The sequence below is a fragment of the Sciurus carolinensis genome, chromosome 2 (genome assembly GCF_902686445.1).
Source record: "Sciurus carolinensis chromosome 2, mSciCar1.2, whole genome shotgun sequence".
Lineage (NCBI taxonomy): Eukaryota > Metazoa > Chordata > Mammalia > Rodentia > Sciuridae > Sciurus > Sciurus carolinensis.
The window spans coordinates 158,113,126-158,140,119 of record NC_062214.1 but is presented as its reverse complement, the minus strand read 5'-3'; the positions used below and the strand labels follow the sequence as shown (position 1 = coordinate 158,140,119).

At 35.1% G+C, this 26,994-nt stretch overlaps 1 protein-coding gene and 1 pseudogene across 1 annotated transcript; both read right to left on the bottom strand.

Moving 5' to 3' along the window:
• Positions 1–7: 7 nt before the first annotated feature.
• Actr10 (actin related protein 10) lies at positions 8–26,592 on the bottom strand. The gene is made up of 13 exons (XM_047541303.1): positions 26,296–26,592; positions 24,190–24,262; positions 22,612–22,694; positions 21,558–21,666; positions 19,194–19,301; positions 17,146–17,213; positions 16,811–16,890; positions 10,204–10,239; positions 8,218–8,297; positions 8,070–8,143; positions 4,240–4,321; positions 2,392–2,593; positions 8–913 (listed from the first exon to the last, which is right to left on the bottom strand). The coding sequence occupies exons 1-13, from the start codon at positions 26,370–26,372 to the stop codon at positions 732–734; spliced, it is 1,254 nt and encodes a 417-aa protein (XP_047397259.1). The 5' UTR covers positions 26,373–26,592; the 3' UTR covers positions 8–731.
• Positions 10,402–11,613, bottom strand: LOC124977629 (nucleophosmin-like; annotated as a pseudogene).
• Positions 26,593–26,994: the final 402 nt, after the last annotated feature.

The following is a 26,994-nucleotide window of genomic DNA, read 5'->3' as shown; positions in this document are numbered from 1 at the left end:
ACAAAAATAAAAGTTAAACAATGGTTGAGTATATTTTTCAAAGAACCTCTGCCCTGAGAAGATATAAAGCCCAAAAGCAAAGATTAATGATATTGTGAACACATGTTTACAAAGCAGTTGCATTTTACATAAAAATGAAATATCTTAGAAATGTAGAACTGTTCATAAAAGAAACTGAAAGTTAAAAAGTGAACATTTCCATACTTTGTGTTCGAACGCTTGACCCTGCTAGCAAACATTCTCAGTCCAAAGAATCAAATATATTCCTGGAAAAGTCACACTATTATAATATGGACACATGAGTATCAGAAGATTTTTAAAAACAGACCCATGTTACTCTTTGAAATAACTGATAATGATTAACACTTTTCATTCATTAGCTGAAAATAACTTCTGAAAATAATAAAGTGAATGAGGTGTTCAATGCCTAGGACAGATTAGTGAACTGTGGAGGAATGCTATTATTCTTTTTGAAAACTGAACTGTGTAACAAACTTCCAAAATTAAACTGCTTACCTATATTTTATTGATAGAAAGACAACAGCATCAGCTACCATTTTACTAGTTCACAACAGAAACAAAGTCAAACTAAAAATTAACAGAGTACATACAGTTAATGCTTTCACTTTCACTAAAGTCATCTATAATAAAGCATCCTACATACTTTGTACAATTTGCTTGTAATCGATTAAATATTTGAAATGAAGCAAAGTTGAATTTTAATCAAACTTTTATTTCTCAGTGGAAAATGCTCTCTTCATCAAAGGTGGTTGAGCTTTCCCAACATCAAACATCATTTCCAAAGGCGGGTTATTGAGAGAACACCAATCAGGTATACGGCCCGTCTGATTATAATATTCCTTTGAAACTGAACGGCTCCCAAGTATATCTTGCAATGCTCCAAAAATAGCTCCTGTGTAGTAAAAACAGTTTTACAGCTAAAATTAAAATGTTTTACTTTAGAACTCTGAATATACATTTATCTACTATGTGAAAAAAGGGGGCTGGTAAAATTCAGCAGTGTATATTCACTGTTTAATTCCAGTTATGCTGCATTTTGAATAATGGAGTAAGCCCTAATTCCTGTGTTGAAAGTAACTAAATAGCTTTCAGCAGATGATAGTGAATATGACAAGTGTTATTACTACGCTTGGATGAAAGTGAGATACAGTGAGATGAAAGGTATTTTAAACTTTGTGTAAATACCACCAATAAGACACTTAATTTTCCTAAGTCCTCTTGCCACAACTCTAAGGCTACATGGCAATCAATAAAATGGCACATAAAACTAAATAGGCATCATTTTAAAGTCCCAAGATTTTATACTGAAGACCTTATAAAGATGCATGAGGCAGTCTTTATAAAAGTAATTTATACTAAATCCATTTGTCCTAGGTCAAAATTACATACTGACCAAATTCTACAAGAAACCCTATGTTCTTTTAAAAATTGTAATATTTTATTTTTCCTCTCTGAATGTAGAATCCTGATATCTACTAGCTTTAGGTGCGTAATAAAACATGTCAGAATGTACACAAGGGCTGGGGTTGTGGCTCAGTGGTAGTGTACTCGCGTAGCAGGTGTGAGGTCCTAGGTTCCATCCTCAGCACCACATATAACTAAAGGTATTGTGTCCACCTACAACTGAAAAACAGATTCACCATTGTGTTTCTCTTCAAAGTAGCTACTTAATAGGCAATTTGTTTATATCATGAAAGTGTCAAATAGTATCTGTTACTCAGAACAAAGAACTAAGTCATAAAGTATAATTAAAAATAAAAAGTCTGATTTTCATATGTGGCTCTCTAGCTTTGGAAGGAATGCTTTCAGCAATGGTGGCATCACTAGAATCAATTTATAACTATCATTATTCTGAGGGATGACTTTAACTAGATAGAAAAATTTACTTAAAATTACTATGCAAATAACAAACAAAAAATAGGTATAAAATTCTGAAGATTAATATAAAGAATAGTCACTGTTCAGAGAAAATTTAATGATTCTTTTTATTAAGCAGGCAATTTTGATCATGATCTATTTTAATATATTCATTTTTAATAAATGTATTTTAAAAATCGAACTTCTTTTTCTTTTTAGTTATATAACATTGAGATTTTTTGGCATACTTATAAAGGCATGGAATATAATTGCTCTAATTCAGTCCCAGTATTTCCCCTTTCTCTTCCCTCCTCCTTCGTTTTCCTTCTCTCTACTGATCTTTCTACTATTTACTTTTATTTTTTTTAAGTTAGTATCTTGTGGGTATACATGATGGTGAGATTCACTATGGTATATTCATATATGTACACAGGAAAGTTAGGTCAGACTCATTCCACTGTCTTTCCCTTATCCCTTCCCCTCAATCCCCTTCATTAAAAACTAAATTCTTACCTCCCAACCAGGCTACACAATTAGCCTTTGCAGGCGGAGTGTGAATTCGGAATGTCTTGGTCCCAAGTGCTTTTTGATATTTTGGTTTTTCTACCAAATATCTTATTTCTGCAAGCAATCTGTGGAGAAATCCTGGTAACATAGATGTGCCCCCTATGACCACCAAATTCTCTGCTAGTTGCTTCTTGGTGTCTATTGGGCACTGTTATTAAAAAAGAAAAAAAAAAAAAAAGAAAGAAAGAAATTTATCCTTAATTGGGTAAGTACTGCTTGACTTAAGAAAACAGAAGTATGGAGTACAGATTAAATACATCATCATTTGTATTACAATAAAGGCACCTGCAAATACAACCACCATGAGCCAACCATATTATATGCACTCAGAACTTTAAATTCCACAGGGCATATGGCAGTCAATGTGTATTTTTTGTTTTGTTTTGTTTTGGGTATTGGGGATTGAACCAAGAGGTGCTCTCTGCCTCTGAGCTTCATGTCCAGTCCTTTCTTTTTCATTTTGAGACAAGTTCTAAAATTTGCCTCCAACTTGTGATCCTCCCACCTCAGCCTCCTGAGTTGCTGGGTGTACAGCAACATGGTGTGCATCACCATGTTGGATATGTTCTCATTTACAAAGTAGAAAGACTAAGTTGGACCAAGAGCATAGTAGGGAAAGTATGTGGAAATTTAACTTTTTCTATAGTGTTATCTTCAAAGTATTACAACCAGATCCAGCTACTGAGTGGAAAGATAACACTCTTAAAAATTGTTTCCACATCAGTTCTAAGAATAAGGAATGATATGATCCCTCACTGAATGGAGTCCTAGAGGTAGACAATATCTTCCAAGATGATATTATTTTAGATAGTCACTAAACAAAAGGGACACAGTGTCATATGCCTTACAGAATTCATTTATTGTGAGATGGGGTCTTGTGACATTGCCCAGGCTGACCCTGAACTCCTAGGGAAGTGATCCTTCTGCTATGCTGTGCAGTAGCTGTGACTACAAACATGCACCAATGTGCCAGGCTCTGCTCAGTGGAATTTAAAATTCAGTATTACATAAACCTGAATTTGAAGGAACCACAAGTCACACAAAGTACAAAATAAAAACTGCTTCCCTGTTTTGAAAGACATAAATATGTTCAGGCAGTCATTATTCTTGGGTTTGAAATATAAATACCCTATCTCAGTGTCAAAGTAAAGCTCATTAACTAAAACATTTAACAGGAAAGTTTTAAAAAGCAAGAAAAAAATGTAAAACATCGAAAAAGGAACAGTAAAAATGAATCCTAAAAAAGCTGTGCTATAATCCCAACTACCTGGGAGGCTAAGGCGGGAGGATCTCAAGTTCAATGTCAGCCTGGACATAAGTGAGAATCTGTTTCAAAATAAAATGCTTAAAAAAAGGGTTAGGGATACAGCTCAGTGGTAAAGTGCTTGCCTAGCTTTGCCAGGCCATGGGTTCAATCCCCAGTATTACAAAGGAAAAAAAAAAAAAAAAAAAAAGGAAACAGTAGTACTCTACAAAAAGTTAGTAAAATTTCGGGCTAGAGTTGTGGCTCAGTGGTACAGCACTTGCCTGGCATATGTGAGGCCCTGGGTTCAATACTCATACCACATATAAAGAAAGAAAATAAAAGATCCCTTGACAACTAAACAAAAAAAGACTTCATATTTAAAAAAAAAAAAAGAAAAATCTGACAAGCAGATTTGCTAGTGAGATAAGGAATGTAAAAAAAATTCACTGCACTTCTTCTCAAAAATAATACATGACAAGGACAGTAGAGAAAATAACATTTTAAAAATTTCCTTAAAAGGTTGTCAAAACAGAAACTTAACAAAATACCTGCAGAAGAGAATCCAATATTAACGTGGCAACTGATTTCTCTTCATTATCTTGTTCAAAAAGAATTTCCACAACTGAATCTCTGAGATTACAAAATAAAAACAGTGTTTGGTTAATATTACATAATGTGATACAGAATAAACTAATAGTTGTATTGATACTAATTTTTAAGTACAAGTACTATGTTAATGCAGAATGATTATTAAAATACAAGATGGTCTCATTTGTAAATGAGGAGAATAAAAGTACCTGTCTCACAGGGGTTGATTCAATGAGTTAGTACAGCAAGTTTTGGTACATAGGTATTCCCTAAGTATTAGCTGTCACTATTACTATGTATAGATTAACATATATTCTGTGCCTAATTATACCTCCCCAAATTCAATAACAGAAGAGAAACAGTATTCTGTAAAAGTTAACAAGATTCAATAAGTATATAAGTCAATGATAGAAGGAATTTAAAAGTAACTAAAAACCCATTAACATCCTTTCCTTTCCTTTTTGCTACTGGGGATTGAACCAGGGGTGCACTTTGTCACTGAGCTATATTCCCAGCCCTTTTCATTTTTTTTATTTTGAGATAAAGTCTTGCTTAATTGCTTACAGCCTCACTAAATTGCTGATGCTGGTCCCAAACTTGCTATCCTCCTGCCTCAGTCTTCTGAGTTGCTGGGATTACAAGTGTGCGTGGTGATGCCTGACTGTTTTTAAAAATTAAACATGACAAAGATTGCTAGTTGCCTAATAAAATATCCATTCCCCTTTTCTCAAATTAAAATAACTATTTTGGGGCAGCATGAAAAAGATCTTTGGGTTGATGGAATATTTTGATATTTTATTGCATATATTTAAGGTGAAAAAAATCATAATGTTTTGATAAAGACATACATAACAAAATTATTACAACAGTCAAGCAAATTAACCTAAGTTACCTTTTTATTTGTGCTAAGAACAGCTAAAATTCACTCTTAGCAAATTTTCAGTATATATTGCTATATTGTTAACTATACTCCTTATGGTGGACACTATATTTTTAGATTTATATGTCCTGCAGAACTGTAAATTTGTGTCCTTTAACCCCCTTCCCTCCATTTTCTTCCATTTGTCAATTGGATGCTATACTGTTCTACTCTCTTTCTAGATATTTACTGTTTTTTAGACCCTACTGATAGGTCATGTGCAGTGGTGCACACCTGTAATCCCAGTAACTTGGGTGGCTGAGGCAGGAGGATCTCAAGTTGAAGGCCAACCTCAACAACTTAGTAAAACCTTGCGCTCAAATAAAAAATGAAAAGGCCTGGAATTGTAGTGATAAAACACCCCTGGATTTAACATCCCCAGCAGATTAAAAAAAAAAAAAAAATTCCATTTATAAGTGAGATCAAGCAGTAATTTCTCTCTGGCAAGAATTCTATATCTTGATGTGTACAATACAGATATCTCCACATGATAAAATTATACAGAAATGCATATACTTTATGCCAGTTTGCCAGTTTTGATACTGTATTATAGTTATTTAAGGTACAACCATGAAAGAAACTGGAAGGGTTCTCAGGACTCCTCTATTAATTTTAGTAACTAATCAATAATTATTTGAAAATTTTAAAAATATGACCGCCTTTGTGTGTTGCAGGGTGGGTACTAGGGATTGAATCTAGGGGTACTCTACTGCTGAACTATATCCCTAGCCCTTTGCATCTCTTATTTTTAAACAGGATCTTGCTAAGTTTCCCAGGTTGGCTTTGAACTTAAGAATCTCCTATCTTAGCCTCCTGAGTCACTGGGATTCCAGGCATGTAACACTATGTCGCTATAGAACTCCACCAGTTAAAACATACAGCTAGATATAATCAAGTACCAGAAAATAAGATTAAGAAAAGTGATATGTGGAATTTCAAGAACATTTTTCCTTTAAAGGAGAGAAAGCACTTTTTCTTCTTAGGCTCAACTGATTGAAACACAGACATGATAGCTATAACTCCAACTATCCTGGATGAAGGACCAGGGCTACATTCCAGAGATGACAGATGACTGAAGCCACTATCTTCATGCTTTTATAATTTGTGGCCAAATCAAATCCTAACCAATGCAATATATAACCAACTGTAAATGTGTATCATGTTTTATTTTTTTATAAAATCAGGATCAGATTATACATCTTAAAGCTTTAAAAATCTTTTTCAAAACACAAAGTTCTCTTAATGAGATTCAACCTACTTGCTAAACTCCCTTTCACCATTCAAGTTAACTGAGGCCTGCAGTATGCTAAACACTCATGGCAAGTCAGCCTCTTACTGCTGTGTGTGCAAATGTCTGCTTCCACCAGTTGAGATGCATGCTATGAAGAATGGGTTTCCTGTTTCCAAAACTTTCATCAGTTGATTTGATATTCAAATTGTGTAACTTAATAATCATTACTTAACCCATGAATATTAAGGTAGAAAAAAGTTGTTCTTTCTATGAAAGCTATGCTGACTGCTTTAGAGAGAAAATAATTTTTAAAAAAATCTAACAACTGGAAATCATAAACTATGAACTACTGTTTTATGTAAATTTAACTCAGAACTCTATAAGCAGAATCCTCAAAGAAAAGGTTTTTTGTTTTTGTTTTTGGTACTGGGGGTTGAATCTAGGGATGTTTTACCACCAAGCCACATCCCCAGTGCTTTTTAAAATATTTTATTGAGATAGGGTCTCTGAGTTGCTTAGGGCATTGCTAAGTTGCTAAGGCTGGCTTTAAACTCCTGCTCCTCCTGCCTCAGCTTCCCAAGCTACTGGGATTATAGGCATGCACTGCTATACCCAGCAGTTTGTCAAATAAATACACATTTATGGGGACTTGGGGTATGGTTCAGTGGTACAGTGTGTATTTAGCATATGCTACATCTCAGGTTTAATCCCCATACCAACAAAATAATAAAAGATTAAAAGCGAAAATAAAAACATACTTATTAATTTTGTTAAACTATAGTGTTAGTATTTGATTTTTTTTAAAAATGGCCTAATATTACACAATATATTACATTATTAATTCAAATGAATAATAAAAGGTGATTTACTAATAGGTCCTGAAAATTGAGTATGTTTGATATAATGCATTCTTTCTACGAAAACAATGTTTTAAAGCAGGAGTCAGGTGACCATGGCCTGAGTAAAATTCAGCCCGAAACCTATTTTTGCAAATGAATTTTTACTTGAACACAGCCAGGCAAAATTCACTTACAATTTAGCACGTCTATGGCTGAGTCTGTGCTCCAACTGTAGAGTCAAGTAGCTGCAAGGAGACCACATGGACCACAAAGCCACGCCATGTACGTTTTGGTCCTTTATAGAAAAGTTTATTAGCTTCTATTTTAAAGTATCAAACTGCCTGCTACACCTCAAAAAACTGTGAGTTTTGTTACTAACACTAATTCTGAATTATTCTTATAACACGAAAACATAACTTTTTAAAGTTCTGAAAACTTAAAAACCTGAATATAATTAATGATGAATTATAAAGCTTAATGAAGAAACAACTCATTAGCAGTTTTGCACACCTGTAATCCCAGAGACTTGGGAGGCTGAGGAAGGAGGATTGAAAGTTTGAGGCCAGCCTCAGCAACTTAGTGAGACCCCCTATCAAAATTAACAACAAATTAATAAAAATGCCTGGGGACACAGCTCAGTGGTAGAGCACCCCTGGATTTAATCCTTAGTGCTATAGAAAATAAACAACAACAAACTCAATTGAAAAATTGGCAATACTATAATAAAGGATTATAGAAGTATTTTTAAAAGCCAGGAACTGATTATAGCTTATTATTGTGTCATAAAAATTAAGGTCTAACCTGATTGATCCAAGGACATGTAAAATCTTCTCTCCATCTAATGGATAGTCAACATTTGGGGGTGGTGGGGGACGCTGAAAAAAAGATATCATAATTGTAAGTCTATAGATGTAACCTTTGAATAAAGATAATTTACTTTTTAACTTACCTCACTATTCCCATCAATATTAAATTTTGCAGCTTGGATTTTCAGTCCACGCTTCAGGTCACTTACAAAGCAAGTGCGTACTTAAAAAGAAAGGAGATAAAAAATACTCTGTTATGGCTTCTGATTAACTGAACAGAGTAAAATTACATTCCAGTTAAAACAATTCTAGTCAAGTATTCATCTTTAGTAAAGCCACATTAGAAAAAAAAAACAAAAACCTTTGAGGATAATCTTTGTATAAGGAATAATCACAATAAAAACAAATTTTAATATCATGAAATATAACTTTTCCAATGTAACTTTTTTTAAAAAAACTAGATTTTTCTTCCACCACCCTGTTCTTTCTGATCCTTTATAAAAAACCTTGGTTGATCAGAACACAGTTGCAGGATTTTTTGGCATGATTATTTCCTTCTGCGAACACTCTAACAGTTCCTTCTACTACATCATTTTACCTTCTGCATTTTGAATACTTAATTCTTTTAAAGATTCTGTGGCAAGTACCTTTTAATAATAAGCTGCTTCATATTACTTTCAAAAATAGAAAAGGAATAAGTAATAGTATTGATGTTAAATACAGGAAATATGATGACTTCAATGAATTACTTGTAAACCACATGTATTATGATAAAATTTTATAGATTTGTATGAATGTGCTGTATACTTATTTTTAATAGAAATGGGTTCCTTTTGTACATAGTATTCAACAACATAGTTTTTCCTTAACATTATGGACATTTTTCCAAATCCATATGTCTAGCTCCTTCTTTCTAACTGCTTCATGATATTCCTTATTCTGAAGTTACCAAACATCTTTCAACATTCCCCTTTTAGATGAGGTGAACACTTTAAATTTTAACATGACAGATTGCTTCCCAAAAAAGGTTAATCTGCAATTCTTACTCTCTCTATATATATATTTATTTCTATTTATTCATTTTTCTAGCATCTCCCAATACTGAATACCTGCCTTTCAAACCTGTTTCAATCAGATGCTTCCCTAACTAACAGGAAAGTTAAACAAGTTTTTACAAGTTAGAGATGATATAAAAGAAGTAATTCACATGGCAACAACTGTTATATCATGGAGAATAAGACTGAAAAATAGGAAGGAAAGGTACTATTTTACTCAAGATAAATTCATTTTCTGTGTTACCTGAGTGTTGAAATAGGCTGGATTACAAATGACTAAAAGTTTGTGACAATGAAAAAAATTATAGGCAATTATACCATATAAATAAGCATTATAATGAAGAGCAACAAGAAGACCAGTTTATAGCCCTGATGCTCACTCAATCTACTTGGGTGACAAAGAACACATGATTTAATATTTCAGGGCCCTGACTATACTAAATTATCTTCAAGTCCCATTTAACTCTAAAATCCATTATTATCTAATTCTCCATAAGAATTCCTGAGCATTAATTTTACATGACACTCTAAGTAGTGAAGAACATAAATTATATTTTAAGTGCTTTTCTCTATAGTGAGTAAAAATACCAGAAAACCCAATTTGAACATTATCATAAAAATCTATTCTAGTTAAGTAGAAGTAATACATCTTATTAGAGTGAATCCAATATACTTTGATTCTAATTCTAGAATTTCTGAATAGTCAGTAAAAATGACTAACCTTATTAAACATGTACAAAGAAAAACTCGAGTTTAAAAAGAAACATTAGATGACATTGATTAGTGGTTTCCTTAAGCAATTCAACTGCTATTTCATACTGTATAAACTAAGAGTTTCCTGGTAACCCTATATACTCTATATATAATTGAGAAGCTGCTTCAATAACATATCATAAATAATGTAAGAGCTTCTGTGAGTCTTAAGAAAATACAAATTCTTACTATTCTATAACCTATGCATTAAATATTTTAGGATTTCACATTATAACTTTATTTTTTATGTAAATATTTAGAAACATACCATCAAAACTAACACTAAAGAATGAGAGGGATAAAAACGGAAACTTAGTTTACCTTTAATGTCCTCTAAGACACCTTCTGGAACCGAACCTAAAACACAAATTTCATTTAGAATTATAGAACTTTACCAATAATTTGAAAGTCTAAAAGTGCATTCACATTTCCATTTTTTTTTTACTTTATTAAAATACTGAGTTTATTTCACATGTATATTTTTGTCTCCCCACCATTTCCATGTCTGACCACCACTACTACTATGTCCTATCATAACATTCTATACATACTTAAAAACCAAGCAAAGGGTGGAGTTCCATCTTTAAAACTAAACAGGCATTTTGGACAACACATTCTTGGCAATGGAACCTGGACAACATTTATCAAACACGGTAGGGAAAGTTCTCACTTTGCATTATAAAAAGGACAGCCAGATATCAACTGTTACAGAAATGAAAGAAGACGGAAATTTTTAACAAACTGTTTAAACTATTTTCTTAAAGAGACTTCCTCCACTGCCAGAGATCTTGAATAGCCTCCTGGTCAGTCATCCGGAAGCAATTCTTCACATAATTGACGAACTTGGCTTCCACTTTGGGAAGAGAACCACCTTTCTCTATACTTGCTTGCATTTTTGCTTTAATGTCTTCTACAGAACTAGGTCCTTTTGGTGTTTTAGGAGTTTTTTCCTGTTTTTTGAAGGATTCTTGACCTTTTGATCTTGGTGTTGATGGTTTTGAGTCTTTTCCATTCTGGTTTGATTTTTGTGCATTTTTGGCTGGAGTATCTCGTACAGATTTCTTCACTGGAGCTTTTTCTTCAGTTTCCTCATCATCAAAATTATCATCATCATCATCATCTTCATCATCGTCGTCATCTTCATCAGCAGCAAGTTTTACTTTTTTCTGGGGAACCTTGCTACCACCTCCAGGGGCAGATCAATTTCCAGACACACTTAAGAGTTTTACATCCTCCTCCTCTTCATCTTCTGATTCTGCATCTTCCTCCACAGCTACTAAGTGCTGCCCACTAATATGCACAGGCCCTGAACCACATTTCAACCTTAAGACCACAGGTGGTGTGATTTCAAAGCCCCCAAGGGAAACCGTTGGCTGTACAGACATTTTCAATGTTGCCAATGTTACTTTAATAGGACTGCCTTCATAATTCATTGCCTCTGCTTCAACAATGTGCAATTCATCCTTTGCACCAGCCCCTAAACTGACCGTTCTTAAGGATAACTGATGTTCATTTTCATCATTATCCACCTTAAAGTGATAATCTTTGTCAGCCTTTAGTTCACAACCGAAAAGATAGTTCTGGGGCCTCAGGGGGCTCATGTCCATGTCCATCGAATCTTCCATGGGGTGGTAGCACGCACTTAGGTGGGAGAGAAGGCGGACGGAAAATAGGCTGCTGCCCTAGAGAAGAGACGCGCAGGACGGAATCACGCCAGGGCCACATTTCCATTTTTAACCCCAACAAAATTTAAAAAGATATACCTACTACAATTTTTTAACAACCCTAAGAGAAAAATTAATTTTGCTTTTGGGGAACAAATTTCATCAAAGCCAAAACAAAGCACAGAAGTTGAAGCCAGGTATGAAAAAGTGCTACAAGAAGTCAGACATTCGTAAATTTTATAAAAATGAAACCATTAAAATAAAGTAGGGTAACTGACATTAAATAGGACTGACCAAGAAAATCTTTAACTATAAGTTGTTTACTAGTTGTCTTACAAAAAAGTACTTAGAAGAAATCTAGGGCTTAAAGATGAATTATTTTTCTTTCACAAAATGTTCCATGTTTGCTTATCTTTTCTGTGATAGTAAGTAGCTATTAGTAATATTCTAATCCAATACATATATATGTGAATATGGTGTGTGTGTGTGTGTGTATGTGTGTGTGTGCGTGTGCTCATCTTTTTTGGGGGGTGGGTACTGGAGATTAACCCAGGAGTGCTGAGCTACATCCCCAGCCCTTTTTATTTTGAGATAGGATTTCACTAAGTTGCTAAGAGTCTCCCTACATTGCTGAGGTCAGTCTCAAACTTGTGATCCTCCTGTCTCAGCCTCCAGAATCACTGAGATTACAGGCACAAGCCACCACTCCGGGTGTTCAATACATATTTTCAAAAAGGACCACAGAGGCTTTTAATTTTATCCTTCAAGACAAAGGTAACATTTTTTTTTAAAAAGTGAGAAAGCACCAATTTCAAAGAATTCTAAGCACCATACAGAGACTTTGAAGATGGATGTTTGAGTATGACATGTGGTTTGTCACCAACAATTTCTCTGAGTTAGAAACAAAGTTCAAGTCTTCTAAACCAAGATCTTTAACCCATTCTTAAATACGTAAAAATATTTTGATTGACTTATAAGAACAAATTGTTGACACTGAGGAAGCTAGAGATTTGTAGCTGCAAAAATGGATCATGATTTCTTAAGCATAATAATGCACTTTTCTGACCTGGATCTATGTATCTTGTCTTCCATACCTGTTGGTTTTGATGGCCACTCAAATCAAGTATTAAAATCAATTAAATTATCAGAATGTGGTGGCACACACTTACGATCCCAGTTACTCAGAGGCTAAGGCAGGAGGATCACAAGTTCAAGGCCAGCAACTTAGCAAGACTCTGTCTCAAAATAAAAAATAAGTAAAAAGAGCTGAGGATATAGTTCAGTGGCAGAGCATGCCTCTGGGTTCAGTTCCCAGTACTTCAAATAAATAAATTAATTAAATAACACTTAAAAACCACAACTTTGGAGCTGGGTGCAGTGGGGTATGCCTGTAATCCCAGCACCTTGGGAGGCTGAGGCAGAAGGATTACAAGTGCAAAGCCAGTCTCAGCAACTTAGTGAGACCCTGTCTCTAAATAAAATTTAAATAAAAAGAAAAAGGGGCTGGGGCTATAGCTCAGTGGTAGAGTACTTGCCTTACACGTGTGAGGCACTGGGTTCAATCCTCAGCACCACATAAAAATAAATAAATAAAGATAATAAAGAAATCTGGAAGCATTTAAAAAAAAAAAAAAAAAAAAAAAGGAAAAGAAAAAGGACTGGAGATGTGGCTCAGTGGTTAAGTGCCCCTGGGTTCAATCCCCAGTACCAAAAAACAAAACAAAATAAAAACTAAAAACCACAACTTATATTTAATCACACTATTTAATTTTTTAAGCAAATTTAAAATTTTTAAGCATATTTAAAAGTTTTAAGCATATTTAATCACACTAGTTTTAAAAGGGAAACATTTTTACTATTAATAAGTATGTCTTTGCGGTGCTGGGGATCGAACCCAGGGCTTTGTGTTTGCGAGGCAAGCACTCTACCGACTGAGCTATCTCCCCAGCCCAATAAGTATGTCTTTAGGATTATATATCATCTTGTCCTTTCTCCCTTCTTTCTTTTTTGCATTTTATAATATAGCAATAAAAGTACATTTATAGTTTATAATAAATAAATATACACATTAAAGGTACATGTTCAAAGTTTTTTAAACCTGGGAGGTCAGTGGATGATCAGAACAGTTCGAAGACGCCTATCTTCAAGAGTTAAAATCTAGCTCAAAAAAGGATAAAGATATCCCAAAAGATTTAAACTTGCCTAGAAAATACATGAGAGAAATGTAACTGGATTACAAGAACATGCAATTTAAGAAAGAATAAGTGCTAAAAGCCAGTGCAGTGGCACACACCTGTAATCCCAGGGACTTGGGAGCAGAGACAGGAGGACTGAAAGTTAAAGGTCAGGCTCAGCAACAGCAAGGCCCTAAGCAATTTAGTGAGATCAGGTCTCAAAAAAAAAATAAAAAGGGCTGGGGATGTGGCTCAGTGGTTAAGCGCCCCTGGGTTCTATCCCTAGTATCAAAAAAAAAAAAAAAAAAAAGAAATAGCTTTTTTTTTTATAGGCCAATGTAAGGTAGGCTTGCAAATAAAGGGTTTAATTTAGCTAGAATTAGATGCTGCTTTGGGAAGAGCATACTTAATCTATTTGTCCGCCACTCCCCTTCCCCTCAGTAGGGACTGAACCCAGAGTTACATCCTGCCCCAGTTCTTATTTTTTGAGATAGGGTCTTGCTAAGTTGCTCATTCAATTTGTAATCCTTCTGCCTCTGCCTCCTGAGGTGCTGGGATTATAAGCATGCATCACCAAACTGAGATGAAATAAATTCTAAGTACTAAATGAAAGAGGCTTATTGAAAATTTACCTGCGACTACTCAATTATATCTAACACTTATATTTTTGCTAGGACCTTAAAAAGAGACATTTTAAATATGTTTGCATTTCTAATCCTGTTATGTGGGTGATTTAGCAAACAGCAATGTTTTAATTCCTTAACTTTAGTAAGATTGCATGACTAATTAACATAGACCTGATTTTGAGGAGTTTAGGACAGAAAGATTAGAATCAGTTGAAATAGGTTAACTACAGAAAGGACATCCAAATGCTGGGTGCAGTGGAACACACCTGTAATCCCAGTGGCTCAGGAGGCTGAGGCAGGAGGATGGTGAGTTGGAAAGACACCTCATGAAAAGCAAGACACTGTCTCTAAATAAAAACCAAATTAGGGGACTGGGGCTATAGCTCAGTTGGTAGAGTGTTTGCCTCATAAGCACAGGGCCTTGGGTTTAATCCCCAGTGCCACAAAATAAATAAATAAATAAATAAAGTCAGATACAAAATAGGGCTGGGAATGTGGATCAGTGGTCGAGTGCCCCTGAGTTCAATTCCTATTATCCCTTCCCCCCAAAAAAGAAAGGATATCCACTAGTTTGGAAATTTAAGAAACTGTTATAATCAGTTTTAAGTAAGACCTTTACTCGAAATATCTTCAGATGCTACACTGAACTCCCTATCTTTGGAATTTTTCTATTTCATATAAAATCTGTCACCGTCTTAATACATAATGACAACAGTTAATTTATAAAAAGGTCTCCAATCAGATCTATATAATCAGAAGAAAAATGCTATTTCTTAATTATTAAGGAAGAATAACAAGAAAACATGACAAGCAAGGCTAACAGTCCTAAAAACCTGTCTTTCTCTTTCCAACATTTATCCAGTGTCCAGACATTCTACTAGATGTTAGAGATCTTAAAAATTAACAAGACAAGGATCCTCAAAGTCTACTGGGGGCAAAAGGTAATTTAAAAGGCAAAATGAGAATGTCTCACCTGGGTTATATTAAATATTTCTGAGAGTAACAAAGGGGCAAATTATTCTGCTTGGGGAAGATGAGGATGGCTTCACAATGGAGGTAACATTCCAGATGGGTTAAGTTGTAAGATCAAAAACTCAACTAAGACAAAGAAAAACATCCCAGGAAAAGAAATAGAATAAATGAAAGCACAGGATTATTCAAGGAGGAATCATGGTGCTTGAAGGACTGTAAGAAACTGTACCTGAAATAAGGAGTAAAAGGTAGAGTTAGGGTTAAAAGGAAAAATAAGGTCAGATTGTGAAGAAACCTGTATACGAAACATTATTTGGATTTTAATTAGTAGGAGCTAACAATAATTCTGAAGCAAAAGAGTAATCAGATTTTTGTGGAAAGTTACTCCTGACAATAGTATGAAATAGACAATCAGTTCAGAGGATAGGCTGCTATAATAAAAGGGACTAGATCAAAACAATATCTTTGTTTTCAGATGTTAAGTGGTGTGGAAAATGGGGGGAAAAGGTGAAATTAAATTTAAGAGATTTCTGTGGAACAATTGAAAAGATTTACCAACTCCCAGTTTTCTAAAATGGGAAATAAGAAAGATGTTACTATCCTTATCTAATAATCACTAATTGAAATACACAGGACGTCTTAGGTTTGGGGTCCCAGGTGACATACATAGTTGTATCTGATAATCAGCTGAAAATATGAATATCAAATTCAGAAGAAGGATCAGGCACATTGACACATCTGAGACTCAATACCATACTGAAGTAATGGAAGTGAATGAGATCACCTTTTTTAAAAAAATATATTTTTTAAGATGTTGATAGACCTTTATTTGACTCATTTATTTATATGTGGTGCTGAGAATTAAGTGCCTCACACATGCTAGGCAAGCATCTACAACTGAGCCACAACCCCAGTCCTGAGATCACCTTTTAAAAGTAAGTAGAAGCAGCTGGGTGTGGTGGTGCATGCCTGTAATCCCAATTGCACAGGAGGTTAAGGCAACAGAATTTCAAGTTCAAAGCCAGCCTCAGCAATTTGGTGAAGTCCTAAGCTACTTAGGCGAGACCAGGTCTCAAAATAAAAAAAGGGTAGGTCAGTGGATAAGTACCCTGGGTTCAATCCCTGGAAATATACAAATAAGTAAATAAATAAATACAGGCAGAAGAAAGTAGGAACAAAAACGGACCCCTAGAGAAATCAGCGGAGAAAGTAAGAGCAGAGGGTACCAAGAAGGAACACTCAGAAATAACAGACACCACAAACAAAGAGAATCCTGAAAGCCGAGGGAAGGGAGATTTTTAAGAGTACATGATGATCTACAATATCAAAATTTGTTGAAACAATGACTAAGAGAAGTGGATTTGGTCATTAAGAAGGTCATCAGAGTGTTGGAGGAAAACAGAACAACTATGCCAAGGGACAAATTCTAAAATATAAGTTAAAGAAATGAAAAGAATACAAATTAGTCTTAAACAGTTCAAAATGAATTTACCCATCACAGAGGGAAGACTCTGTTCTTTAGCAGCACCCGTGTCAACAGTACATTGTTCCAACAGTTGAGTTTCCAACTCCCTGAAATTTGAAAAAGTCACTGAAATTAAAACATTGCAACCAATATCCTTTTCTTATTTAACACTTTTACTACATAACAGATTATGATGCTTTTTCCCTTAAAATTAAAAGATGAATACATTCAAAGCTAAGAATAAATAAAATTAAATGTCTATATTATAAGCCCTCTATTGATCACTCATCAATAAACAGATTAGTATCTGTTTTTGTAGCAAGTAAAGGTGAAGAGAACCTGCTAAATTCTAAGAGACTTACCTGTGAAGAGCTTTTCCTCCAAGGGGTAGGGCTCCCCAACAATTCAGTACTGGGATTCCTTCATATATCTATAGGGTAGTCAAGGACATTACTATTTTAAGAGATAAAATGTGGTTTTCTTGATAATTTTCTCACCTTCTGTGGTACTATTTTAAATCTACTGGGTGATAGGCTCTTATTTCTTATTTTTAAAAGTTACAGAAAAATCCTTTTTCATATTCTTCACCAAAGAAAACAGATAAAAAGTAAGTCAGGCACAGTGGCACACACTGTAACTCAGGATGAGGCAGAAGGATCACTAAGGTATCACTAAGATTGGTTAGGGCCTTGTTGAAGTTACTATGGTTGGCCTCAAACTTGTGATCCTCCTGCCTGAACCTTCCACGTTGCTGGGATTAGAGGTGTGTGCTACTGCACCCAGTTGGAAGACTTTTTAATTAAAAAAAAAAAAAAAATTAAAATATCTCATTATAATTTTTTATTGATTAAACATTGGAATAATTTCTTAATATACTGGTTCAGATAAAACATGCTATTAATTTTATCTCTTTTACTTATTTTCTCTTAATGTGTTTCTTAGAAAACTTTACATATTTGGTTCACATTATATTTCTACAGGAGAGAGCTAAGAGGACTCCTTTGGTTGATGGGAAAAAAGTATATTGGTAAAAGTGTTGGTTTTAGACACAAACATAGATTTATATTCTACCTATATGCTTATATGAATCTTGAGTCACAACTACCTATCCCAACTTTTAATTTATTCATTTATATAGTGATAATACTTATGTTGCAGAGCTGTTTAAAGAATTAAAACAAAGTACTTTATATTTACAGAGTTACTAACTTAGATCCTTAGGAGTAAATAATTCTTTATTTCCTCCCCATGAATATTTCTTCCAATAAATATACACACAAACCTTAAAACTCAAGAGTCTTAGATGAATATACTTCAGCTACCTTTTCAATGAAGCAATGTCCACTGTGATAGTCTAAAAAATGGATAACTCCATTTAAATGTTCATAATAAAAAGGAATGCAGCAGTTCTATAGTAATTCCATCTGGGGACAACTTCAATTGTTTGTAAGTTCTTCCTTAGTGAATGATATAAGAACTATAACACTTAATTGAGCACGCTATTATGTGCTGGTTCCTGTGCTAAAAACTTTATCGACATTACCTGACTCAACACATACAACTCTTACATGAGATGGAAATATTATCATTGCTATTTTACAGATGTGGAAACTGAGGCCAGAATTTACACTACTTGACCAACATCACACCTGAAGTAAGAAGCATAGGTGAGATTTGCACTTATTGTGTATTTGATTCTAAAACCCAAGCTCATAAACCCTACGGTATACTGTCTGCATGAAAGTTCCCATAGAAAAAGAAAAAAATGTATTCATTTTTCTACAAGTGAACCCTTCACCTATTTGAAGGCTGATTTCATGCTGACATGACATTTTAATTTTTCTTGATTGTACTTCCTCATTTCAATTTCTCTAATTACTATTTGTATAATTTTTTTCCTTAGAATTTAACTATCCTAGTCAACTTTCTTTGACACATTATAATTAGCTGTTTCTTTTGAAAACTGAACAGAATATTCATTATGTCTGCTCACTGGAACCCAACCATAATTAAAATTTCTACAAAAAGTAAATTTAAATCTTAAAATCCCGTGAACTTTTACCGCATGGTAATTATTATATTTGTACACAGTAACCCAAAACAGTTCAATACAAAAAAAAATCATTTGTAGCCAGGCACATGCTGCAATCCCAGTGACTGAGGAGGCTGAGGCAGGAGAATTGTGAGTTCAAAGCCAGCCTCAGCAACTTAGGGAGGCCCTAAGCAATTCAGTGAGACCCTGTCTCTAAATAAAATATAAAAAAGGGCTGGGGATATGGCTCAGTGGTTAAGCACCCCTGGGTTCAATGCCCGGTACCAAAAAAAAAAAAAAAAATCATTTGTAATAAACCACTTATTTCAGTTAAAGTATAGTAAAAATTATATAATTAGTTGTTGACAAAAAAGATACAGGTAACACCAGGCTTTCCCTATAGCCACAATCCAGGACCATGGCAGAGTTAATTCCAAGTGTCAGAAGTGCCATTAGATGACTTGGAGCAAGCAAGACAGATGGAACCTAGAAAATAACAAAACTAGAATGAGTGACAGTTTTTGAAGTCTTATATTTGTCTTATATTTAATACATTTGAAAAAACATCATAGGAATATTATATATATTTATTTTTATTACGGTATCCAATCATTTTATAGCATTTAGTTAAGAACTAGTTTCTTAATTTGAATTAATTTACTCAATAATCAAAGTATACTGTCATAAATAAAAAAAACATTTAAGTTGTTTCATTCCAAAATGACAATTCTGAAGCATTTTTTTTTTTTTCTTTTTTTTTTGTGGTGCTGGGGATTGAACCCAGGGCCTTGTGCATGTGAGGCAAGCACTTGACCAACTGAGTTATATCCCTAGCCCCTGAAGCATTTTTATTAATGCTTATTCTGTTTCTTTAGAAGTGGTAAAACAGAAGGGGACAAAAGAAGATATCTAGAAACATAAATTCAAAGATGATTTAAAAAAAATAAAGTGATGAGTTTGAGGCAGGAGGATTGCAAATTCAAAGCCAGACTCAGCAACTTAGCGAGGCCCTAAGGAAATCAGTGAGATCCTGTCTCTAAATAAGAAATACAAAGGGGTGGAATGTAGCTCAGTGGTTAAGCAACCCTGGGTTCAATCCCTAGTACCAAAAAATAAAGAAAGAAAAAAAGGAAGAAATGCCTTTACCATCCAGAGGAAAACAGAAAAGAATTCTCAATTTATTTGTAAAGTTTGAAAGATGAATTATATTTTTAAAACACGTAATCTAGAAGTTAAAATTAATTTGAAGACCAAAACTACAAAAATCTTGCTGGGTGCAGTCATGCACACTTGTAATCCCAGTGGCTTGGAAGGCTGAGGCAGGAGGATTTAGAGTTTGAAGCCAGCCTCAGCAAAAGCAAGGTGGTAAGCAACTCAGTGAGCCCCTGTCTCTAAATAAAATACACAATAGGGCTGGGGATGTGGCACAGTGGTCCAGTGCATCTGAATTTAATCCCTGGTACCCCTGAAAAAAAAATCTTAATTGTGTGACATTTTCTCCAGTGAGAATTTGCCAATCTGGTGACACCACAAATACGAGATATTCAGTCCCTCATAATCAAAGAGCAGACAAAATAATAGCTATATTTCCCTTATCTAAGTAGATACAGCAAATATTCTAGTCATACATGATAAGGATAGTTACTAACACAACTAAAACTCTTAAAGCAATAAATAAAGAGAACCTTCTTTATTCAGATAAAAGCTGATATGACTTCTTATTATTTTGTTTTGTGTTATCCCAACAGTACATGAAATTCCCAAATCTAAGATATCAGTACAGGAGGCTATGTAGTCTGTTTCTCTGTATCTGTCTAACCAAAATATAACTTAGAAACATTAACTGTCCTTACCACACAGACACTGACTTTTAGTGTTAGATATACTCTGAGTTCAGTAAATTGCATAAAACAACATGTTAATTTCTTATATACTGTAACATTTTATATAATTGTCTGCTTTCCCTTGCTGAAAAGAACCCTAAATTTCAAGGCAGAGATTTTAAATAAATTAAGTAGTAAAGATTCTAGCAGACTTCGAAATGTAATATAATCTTACAATATGCTCTCAGTCTTAAATAAGCTTGACTCCTATCTTACTAAGTAATATTATTAACATCAAGAGAAGTCTCATTCCTGGGACTGCACACTTAGTTGAAAAGAGACAATATTTAAATATTCCACTTAAAAGGAATTTAAAGTTTAAAATGAAAGAATTGAAGAATTCAGAGCAATCAGCATAACTAAACAACAGAAATTAGAAAGACCTAAAAGAAAGAAAACTACAATATACCTTTAAGTCTGAAAAAAATCCCCCCCCAAATACATTAAAATAAATACCAGAAACACTAATAAGAAATCTACAATCTACATGTTATATAAAATGTTAATTAAGCATGAAATAACCATAAAAAGGAAGAAATAGCCAATCTGAAGAGGTTTCTGTCATCTGATTCCCCAAATACATTGTGTAGTGCACACAATGAAAGAAATAAAATGCTGATTCTTTAGTTTAAAGTTTTGAGTGCTTATCAAAAAAACAAAAAAGGCAGGGATGAGGGTAATATTAATATGTATGATTTTTACTGCTTTTCTATCTATTTTGTGTGTGTGTGTGGGGGGGTACTAGGGACTTAACCCAGGGATATGCACATGGTAAGCAAGTGCTCTACCACACAGCTACACCCCCAGTCTTCCTCTCTACTTTAAATGCAACTTAATCATTTGATTTAAAAATAGTTACCTCAAAATACTTGAAAAGAACACGAGTGAGGGTCTCTCTGAAGTGAGAAGGACATAATACTGACTCGATAATTACAACTCGACGATCTCTGGGATTCACCAACAGATGCCTGAAAATGATAGTTTTGTTTTTAAAAGTAAATAAAAGTTGCTACTTATTTTGCTAAGTAATGCAATTTAAAAATAGAGAAACTGCACTACCCTAGCCTAAAATGCTTTATGACAAAAAGACTTCTCCATTTTATCACCCCAGAAAGATTATTTTTCTGAGCTCCTACTATGTGCCATGCACCATACCAGAAACTTTAAAACTCGGTTATCTAGGAAACTAAAACCACAGCCCATTATGATTACTAGGTTTAGTCAATAAAAATATATTTTCTTTTCTGGAGTTATAAAAGTAACAGATGTTCAAAAAACTTCAAAATGTTACAGAGAAAAGTTGTAAAATACAAAAACCTTATACTCTATTGCCCGGAAACTATCCCTGATGGTAGTTTGTATACTTTTTCATTTTTGCGGATGTGTGCAAGTGTCTGAACAGAAATATTCATTCCACAAACGTTCTTCAACTTGCCTTTTGCACTTATGAATATATCTAAGCCACATTTCTGTATCACTACATGTAGACTGAACCCTGGGCCTTGTGCATGCCAGGCAAGTACCCTCTACCACTGAACTCTTTTAGTGGCTACACATTTTTCGTATGGATGTACAATAATTTGCATGTCATCTCCTTTATTAATGGATATTTGATTTGTTTTCAATATGTTCAATATGTTTGCTTGTAATTATTTATTTTTGCGTGTGTGGTACTGGGGATCAAACCCAGAGCCTCAAGCATGATAGGCAGACACTTTACCACTAAGCTACATCCCCAGCCCTCTAATATATTTTTGAAAAGGTTAAAAATAAGCAAATAAAAATGGCAATGAAAGTCAAAAAATTTTTTGCATCAGATGTAATACAACCAAATATGATCATGACTGGCATTATGAAAACATTTAATTGCAAAAGCTATGAAACAAACAAACACAAATAGAATTCCATCTTACCTGAAATACAGTATGTGGATGAATTCCTTTAGGTAGGAATATAACTCTTCTGTATTTATATTATACTGAACAACTTTGATTGGCTATAAAAAAATAAAATGATTTATATTAATAAAATAATCTCAAATTAAAATGTGCTTATTTTACTAACATTTTCTCAGAATAAATCAAAAGCAATTTGCATTGAGAATAGATGAAAAATTAAAAAAAGGTTAATTTCTTAAATTAGGTATCTGCAAGAACTGGCAATATCCAAGAAAAAAAAAACAAAACTTTTTGTTTGTTTGTTTGTGGTAATAGAAGTATATATCTGTTAAGTTAAGGGCTGTGCTCACACACATTTTTTGCCTGTGTGACCTACCATTTTGGCATGACTAATGTTAAAAACCAGCATTGATTAAAAAGCATTAAAGGATTCCTCAAATACTCTATATTTGGTTCAGTCCCTATCAGTCACTTCCAAAGCACTGATATTGTCCCTTTTACATTACCATACTCATTTATCTGTAAAATGTCTACCTTCCTGCTAGATTATAAACTCCAAGGGGCAAGGAAAACAGTAGTTTAATTATAAACATGTGGTAAAAGCTGGGTACAGAGGTGCATGCCTATAATCTCAGTGACTTGAGAGGCTGAGGTAGGAGCATCACAAATTTGAGGCAACTTAGCAAGACTCTGTCTCAAAATAAAACATAAAAAGGGCTGGGATGTAGCTCAGTGGTAGAGTCCATCTGGGTTCACCTCCCAGTACAACCAAAAAAAAAAATCTTAAAAACAAGAGCAAACATTAGTGCTAAATGTGCAAGCACTATCAAATCATGAGTGCAATACAACAATGATCCTCAGAAAGTTCTAAGTACTCCAATGCAACACTGACAGATCTCTCTTCATCTACTCTTTTATTTGTTTGTTTGTTTTGTGGTGCTGGGGACTGAACCCAGGGCCCTGTGCATGCCAGGCAAGCATTCTACTGAGCTATATCCCAGCTCTCATCTACTCTTTTAAAGGGAAGATCATCAGCATGGCTCACTTCTTGATTTTATGTGGCTTAAAAAAGGTTCCAAACCAACTAAGTATACCAAAAAACAGGTAATCTTCATATATATATATATATATATATATATATATATATATATACACACACACGTACATACACATATATACATACATGTATATATACATATATACATACATATACACATGCATACATACATGTATACATGTATACATACATACATATACACACACACACACACACACACACATATATACATACATATATATATATGTAAAGTTTCTAAGTTCCATCAGGAATCTACCTAGTGACACAGTAAGGCCAATTATTATAAAGCACAATGACATGAAAAATTAATAGATGGGCACTACAATCACATATGATCATATGTGACAAATTTACAGTATACAAAATTAGACCACACCAAAGTTGATTTAAAAAAAACTTTCTCTTAGGAAAGTAGCTATGTTATATATTTAGCACTATTTTAATCGATCTTATTTGAAGTCTTCTTAAAAAATATTTTAAATTACAGAATTTATTTTGCTTGTTAAAAAAAATACCTTAGGCACGCCAGCTCTTTTTATCACGCTAGGAATTATACATCTTGGACCAGTTTCTCCAGCAAATCCACATCTGCAAATATATAGAAATTAAAACACTGACCATATAACTTTCTTTTTCAATATTTATCAGAGATACAAGTTTTGTGTATTTGTTTCAAAACTATGCCTATAAAAACATCTGGAAATATCTTTGATGCACTCAAAGGAACACTACCCAGCCCCACCAAAACCCTAAGAGTTAATATCATCTATTAATAATTTGTACATTAAAAGAAAAAAAATCAAATCATCTCAAGTTTGTGATGCCAAAATAAACCAGTGTATCCTTCTGGTCAGCATTTACATTTTCTCCAATTTCTAATTACAGTTGAATCTGAGGCAAGACATTTCTACAATTCTAGATCTGCATTACATTATGTGACTTCATTCATCTTGTTATGCATCACTTAATGGTGATTTAGTCATTGTGCAGCATCATCCTGTGTAATAGCTTTTTGCTTATTTCTTTAATATACACCTAAAATAAACTTTGAGCAGTAATTTCAAGATCTCTATTATATTAAGAAAAATTTTTTAAAAAATTTATTTGTTCTAATTAGTTATACACGACAGCGGAATGCATTTCAATTCACTGTACACAAATGGAGCACAAGTTTTCATTTCTCTGGCTGTACATGATGTAGAGTCATACCATTCAAGTGATCATACATGTACCTAGGGTAATGATGTCAATCTGATTCCACCATCTTTCCCACTACCCTGTCCCCTGCTCTCCCCTCACTCCCCTCTGCCCACTCCAAAGTTCCTCCATTCTTCTCTTGCCCTGCTCCATTATAGATCAGCATCCACATATCAAAGAAAACATTTGGCCTTTGGTTTTTTTGGGACTGGCTTATTTCACTTAGCATGATATTCTTCAATTCCACCCATTTACCTGCAAATGTCATTTTATTCTCCTTTAAGGCTGAGTAATATTCCATTGTGTATATATACCACAGTTTCTTTATCCACTCATCTACTGAAGGGCATCTAGGTTAGTTCCATAGCTTAGTTATTGTGAACTGATCTGCTATAAACATTGATGTGGCTGTATCACTGTAGTATGCTGATTTTTGGGTATAGACCAAGATAAATTTTAAAAAGTAAATAAGAAAATATAAATTAATGAGGGCCTTTTACAGAATAACAGAGAATGTATGAACCAAGGATTATGTTTAATCCAATTTTGTAGCTTCTAAGGTTCCATTTTTAAGTATACACTTTGAACACTTAATCAAAAAATACTATGTTAAGCAGTGATCAAAGACATATAGACTTTTCAAGTATTTCCATACTGTACATACTTAGATAGTTGTAACTGCATGACACTTCTCTCTCTTGAGCCTAGTACAAGGATTCTTAAGCTAGGGTGCAAAAACCTCAAGGATGATCTGCCAGTCCCTGGAAGCTGTATGCAAATGTTTTAAGACTTGTGCATTTGTGGATTTCATCTGGTTTTCAAAGATATCTCTGCCATCCAAAAGGTGCACACATGGTTTCGAATTGTTTTTTAAAAACGCAAAATCTAATCTAAGAGTTTGGAGAATCCAGCAAAGGATTTCCAGAGTCTTATTTGCAAGGTTCACTTCTTTATGTGAACCGTAAGTCTTCCTAACTTAATTCCCTACTCTCGAGAAGCAATATCCCTATCTTAAACATATCTGAATTTCCAGCACCAATGGAAAAATTTTTGGTGGAAATCACTATCAAGCGTTACAACTGATTGCCGCCTTCCTAATCAAAAGAACTCAGGGTAAGCGGGGTCCAGGTCATCGCTGTCATCCCCTGTACAGCTGACCTCCAAAGGTTCCTTGGGTTTGAGGTGATGACGACCACAGTGGAGGCGAAGACAATCCTCCCAAAGCTTCCTGGGTCTCCCTTTCTCCCAGCCCCACAGAATCCTCAGGATTCGCATCGCCCAAGATGTAAACAAAAGCCATCACTTGCAGGGGTGCTGAGAAAAGGAAGGGGGAGACCCGGAGCTGCCCTGAGAGAAACCGGGCTGGGCCGGTGTTCGGCCAGCCGAACCCCCCGGGGGCCACAGCGGGCGCCACCGCCACTCACTTGGTGAAGGCCTCTCCCAGGTCGATCACGACGGCCGTTTTCTCGCCGCCGCTGCCTAGGCCCTCGTAGAGAGGCATGGTGGTCACGAAGACCAAGAAGACGGCGCGGACTCCGCGATCCGCAGGCCTCGGCTCTCGGGGCAGGGCTGGGGCTCGCAGCGGGCGGGGGCGGGGGCCTCGCGTGGTCGCGGCGCGCCGGTCCAGGCTGTCCTGTGCTGTGCCTCACTCCGCGTCAAGCCCAAATCCTGGCAGGTGCTCCCGTCTCCGGCACTTGGGAGGAGGAACCGCGGGCCTTCGCGGATCTAGGTGCGCGCGCGCGGGGTCTGAGGCGATCAGGCGCCCCGGGCGCCCCAGCGGGGCGGGGCGAGGCGGAGCCGCCGGCCCAGGTCCTCTCCGCCCGGGGCCCTCACGCGGCGCCTGCGCGCTTGTGAGAGGTCTGCGTCCCGAGGCGCCTTGAGACCTAAGGCGGAGTGGGTTCGTGAGCTTCTGCTCTGTGCCTGGCGGTTGGCCTGTCATTTAAATTGTCGCAGTGAATATTGAGAATAGGTTTCTGTTATGTGTGGGAACCGAAGCTCGGAGAGATAATTGATTTTCTCAGTACCCCCACGGCAGAGCCAGGAACAGGCCCTAAGACTTTCTGATTTTAAAGCTTATACTAATGCTTTAGAGAATGATATGTACTGACAGCGCTTTATTTGGT

Excerpts from the sequence above, each read along its gene's own strand:
- Actr10 (XM_047541303.1), bottom strand. The coding sequence starts at position 26,372 with ATGCCTCTCTACGAGGGCCTAGGCAGCGGCGGCGAGAAAACGGCCGTC. Across the intron at positions 21,667-22,611 it reads ATCCACATACTGTATTTCAG|GCATCTGTTGGTGAATCCCA; the intron begins GTAAGATGGAAT and ends TATCATTTTCAG. Across the intron at positions 17,214-19,193 it reads GGGAAAGCCTGGTGTTACCT|ATATATGAAGGAATCCCAGT; the intron begins GTATCTTTTTTG and ends ACTACCCTATAG.